General features: G+C 35.1%; 1 protein-coding gene across 1 annotated transcript; it reads right to left on the bottom strand.

The window, feature by feature from the left end:
* Positions 1-812: 812 nt before the first annotated feature.
* Positions 813-3,831, bottom strand: LOC105123880 (probable WRKY transcription factor 51). The gene is made up of 3 exons (XM_011023645.1): positions 3,546-3,831; positions 3,231-3,377; positions 813-1,341 (listed from the first exon to the last, which is right to left on the bottom strand). The coding sequence occupies exons 1-3, from the start codon at positions 3,803-3,805 to the stop codon at positions 1,131-1,133; spliced, it is 618 nt and encodes a 205-aa protein (XP_011021947.1). The 5' UTR covers positions 3,806-3,831; the 3' UTR covers positions 813-1,130.
* Between the last annotated feature and the right edge of the window lie 370 nt (positions 3,832-4,201).

Raw genomic sequence — 4,201 nt, forward strand, 5'->3', positions numbered from 1 at the left:
TTAGTAAGGCTCTTGGCTTCTCTCTTTTTTATCCTTTGCTACGTAAGATGAGTCTTCGTAACATTTATTCTCCTTAATCTTTTTATGCGTCTCATCTTAAGGGGGAGTATTGAATTGCATGCAGCTCAATCTTCTTCACGTCCACAATGAAGCCTGCAGTTCTGTCTTCTCCGTCTTCTCCACATCAATAGCTATAACAATGAATACAGCAGTGCAAATCTCCAGCAGCAACAGTAACAAGCAATCCTGCAATCTTCAGTTAACTTCTTTAGCAAGCAACATTGAAGAAGTCAGAGTTTGTTAAAGTTGATAGAGTTAGTTAAAGCTGTTAGAAGAGTTTGTTATTCTGTTAATTAACTGTTGATTATTCTGTTTTCATACTAGTCTATATAAACAGTGTAATAGACTATTGTTATTAGAAGAGATAATTCAATTCATAATCTCCATTTCAATATTTCATTATGTAATTAAAATAATCATTTTTTTTTATATATAGACTCTTGTTATTAGAAGAGATAATTCAATTCATAATCTCCATTTCAATATTTCATTATGTAATTAAAATAATCATTTTTTTTTATATAAGCGTAAAATAACCAATTAATGCTCTTATTTGATCTGTTTAATTAATAGATATTTTTGCATCACTGAAAACATAATTTTTCACCTTTTTGAGAAAAATAGATATTACCTCGTATATGCTTAGACGCACAAATAGTTTATTCCTAGTGTGCGAGAAGATATCCCATTCACGATTTGAAGACAAGAATACACAGAAGAAAAAAGAAAACAAGCAAGCACGTACATATAAATAGGCCCAGAATTCAGCTAGTCCGAACTACCATCTATCAATGCGTTCAGTTTTGCTGTTGCTTGTATGTTTTTGGATGTTTTAGCCAAGCCCAAGAACTGGAAAGTCCTGTGATTATTCTTGGTAATTAATACTCACACAAATCATTATATCACTAATTACCTTTAGATACATTTAGTAACATCTCAATCTCAGTTATCAAAAAAAGAGAAGGAGTTACATGGTAATTTCTCCAGCATAATACAGCATGCATGGTGATCCTCAGTATCCAAACGAGGACATGAAGTGAAGTGAAGTAAAAGGCTATGGATACTCTTAACTAGGAAGAGGAAGAAGAGCGAGGAGAAGAATCCTGGAAGGTCCAAGCATTAGGGACCGCAAGAGGAATCTGGTTATTATAATACACCATGCAAGGGCTTTCATGGTTGTGCACTCCATCGTATGTAGTTATCACATATGCCGAGTCTTCTCTGTCCCTCTCTACTCTCTTCTTTACATCGCATCCGCTGCTAGAACATTTGTAGTAATTCCTGAACAATTACAATATTCAACTCAGTCAATAGTATTTGCAACATTTTTATTTATTTTTCTTAATCATTTAATAGCTAGCATGTTATTTACGATTTAGAATATAACGAGTCTTTATAGTCTCTAATCATTCATTTAATTACAATTTTCAAATTGATAAAACCAAATCCTATATGAATATAATGATTAATCAATACGTACGTACGTTGTATATATAGTTCATTACAATCAAATATATCCTTGGTGATTAAAGAGTTTCTTGGAGTGGTATGGTTTAGGCGCAGTTGTCACTTGTCAGAATTGATTTCAAGTAGCATCACGCGAACAGTACTTAACATAAACTAGAACCTGTTATATGATTTGTACGTAATAATAAGTTCTTTCTTGAATATTTATGCATTAAGTTTTCAATGCTTCTCATGTATAAATCACACGGTTAAATCCAATAGAATGAACTAAAAATCTTATAAAAATGATAGTTCAAAGATTAAGTTAACATAATCTTAGATATAAAATTATATTAGAGAAATATATCTCATTGAATGTATCATCATCAACCTTAATTCATAAAATAAACGAGGAAGTTGATTTCTAAGCTTAACTTTTACATGACGCAAAAGGTTAAAGCATTTAAATGAATCAAAAACATGAACCTCCTTTTCGATTAAAAGAAAATAAAACTCTTTTTTTTTCCCCCTTAAGAGGGAGTAATATATACGAAGTCGGATAACATTCGCTCTTCAAGCAAGCACTAGTAGTATTGTTAAGTGAAAAGCATTGATTAACCCTAATTCTTGACTTCAACACTTAACATACACTTAAGTCTATATATATATAAATTTAAAAATTGATCGAATTAAAAGACAAAAAATAATAGTAATGCGTGTGTTCAGCACATAAACAGAGTTCTGTTCTATAATGGTGAATTATATGATTCTCCAAGTTGCCCAGCAAGCTCCAGGACCACATGCATATACACAGAGATACATGGACACATTTAGAGGCATCACACCCCTTCACCATTCTCAGTACAGTGGCTGCAAAAGATGTCTGATTAGCTGGGTGGACATATCTATACATATGGCTGTCGCCGAATAAATGGAAAAGTCAACACAACACACACTCGGCCAATATATAGTGGAGTCACTGGAGTGGACGTAGCATATGATAGCCATATATTGCATTTTTTACTGTCTTCTAGCTAGGTGGGTTTACGTGTGGTAGGTGACGTAATCGGTGGTAGTAAGTGCCTTTCAGCCTCCTTCAGTGCTGGAATCAAATGTCTTTTAGCTAGCTTAAGATATGAGTGCATTTATAAAACCATGGGCGGCTTTGTATTTTGGTTGATGTGATTAATATTGATGCCCTTGCTCTTCAACCACCTTTAGCCACCATCGCCTCTCTACTGTGAGTGTATGGGCATGCAGTGGCCTGAGAACCCGGCCCAGGTGCCAATTGCAAAGGCTACAACTAGTATTGTTTTATAAAGGCTATCCATATAAAATTTAAAAAAAAGGGTTTTGTATAAGCTAATTAGAGAGAAGTGATGCCTGATATATCTAAAACCATCAATCAGAACTTAAAAGAAATGGGTCCTTGAGCAATAAATATTTCTTATCTAACATTATAGCTCTGCATAACAATTGTGGATAGTCCATAGATATTAAGTAAAGAAATGCCTTATCAAAGCCATATATATGTATAGAGACCTATGTACATGAGATCCAAGGGTGTGTAAATATGGATAATGCATGTATCGATCAGCACAATCATTCTGCCATTTAATCAAATTCATTGTCAGTTGATTACTGTCAGGTCCATTTATCCACAGGCAATAGATTAACTTCTAAAATAAATTGAGAAATAATCGTACTTTAACAAACAAACTTACCTTGGGTTTGGGCTGTTCTTGACCGACTTCTTTCCATACTTCCTCCATTTATATCCATCATCCATCACCTCCAGCTCTGATTTTGTTCTAAACGCAACTCTGTGCCCCCCTTCTATCTTATTTTTCTTCACTCCATTCTTGCATTTTCTATAAAAATATACAAAAGATTAATGGGCAGACAAGATTATCATTTTGATCTTCAAGAAACAGAAAAAAGTTAATCTTGAATACTTTATTTTTCTTTTTTTAAGAAAATAACAAATTAAAGAATTAGTAGCAGTAGAATAATCTAAAGAGGGCATCATGATCACTTGCATGCTATTATTTCTTGATGTTGCACCACTATATCCGCTTGATGAACCACTTGGAACTTGCTCCGATGATGCCATACTTTGTGAGGATGAATTATCTTCACCAAATCCACCATCAAGCATGAGGTAATCTGACACCTGAAACTCAGTCGCCGGCGGGTCGAAACCTTCATCGAAATAAGAGAAATCATGGTTAGGGTTCTCAGGGAAGTCCATTGCGTACAAGAGGGGGGGTTGACAAGTAGTACTGAGAGGGAGGGACATAAATAAAATATGCCCGGACCATGCTTCCAATATATTTATAATAAAGTAAAAAATGTAATCCAAAAGTATGGTCATCTTCATTCTTTTGAGCTGCTGTCCTTCGTAGGCACCTTCCTGGCGAGATACAATGAAGGTGCCCAACTGGTGCTACGTGTCAACATTTGGTTAGACATGTTGAAGTCAGCATGATAACGTCACTGTAATGTCTTGGGATTTGGGACCGCTTGGCGGTGTCCTATGTGGGTTGTAATAATTCGTGTCGTTGCTTTTGAGAAGGCTATGGAGAGTAATTGGTCGGGAGGACGGCCTTGTGTGTTGCCACTCACAGCGGAGTTACTCATGTTGCCGTATTGTTTAGTCTTCGTTTGGCAGCATCTCAGGGATTTCATCTATCAA

This window comes from Populus euphratica, unplaced genomic scaffold (genome assembly GCF_000495115.2).
Source record: "Populus euphratica unplaced genomic scaffold, PopEup_1.0 scaffold12.1, whole genome shotgun sequence".
In the NCBI taxonomy this organism is placed as follows: Eukaryota; Viridiplantae; Streptophyta; class Magnoliopsida; order Malpighiales; family Salicaceae; genus Populus; species Populus euphratica.

Coding starts and splice junctions, on each gene's coding strand:
- LOC105123880 (XM_011023645.1), bottom strand. CDS start 3,805: ATGTCCCTCCCTCTCAGTACTACTTGTCAACCCCCCCTCTTGTACGCA. Junction 3,378..3,545: donor ACATCAAGAAATAATAGCAT/GCAAGTGATCAT, acceptor ATATTTTTATAG/AAAATGCAAGAATGGAGTGA. Junction 1,342..3,230: donor AAGAACAGCCCAAACCCAAG/GTAAGTTTGTTT, acceptor GTAATTGTTCAG/GAATTACTACAAATGTTCTA.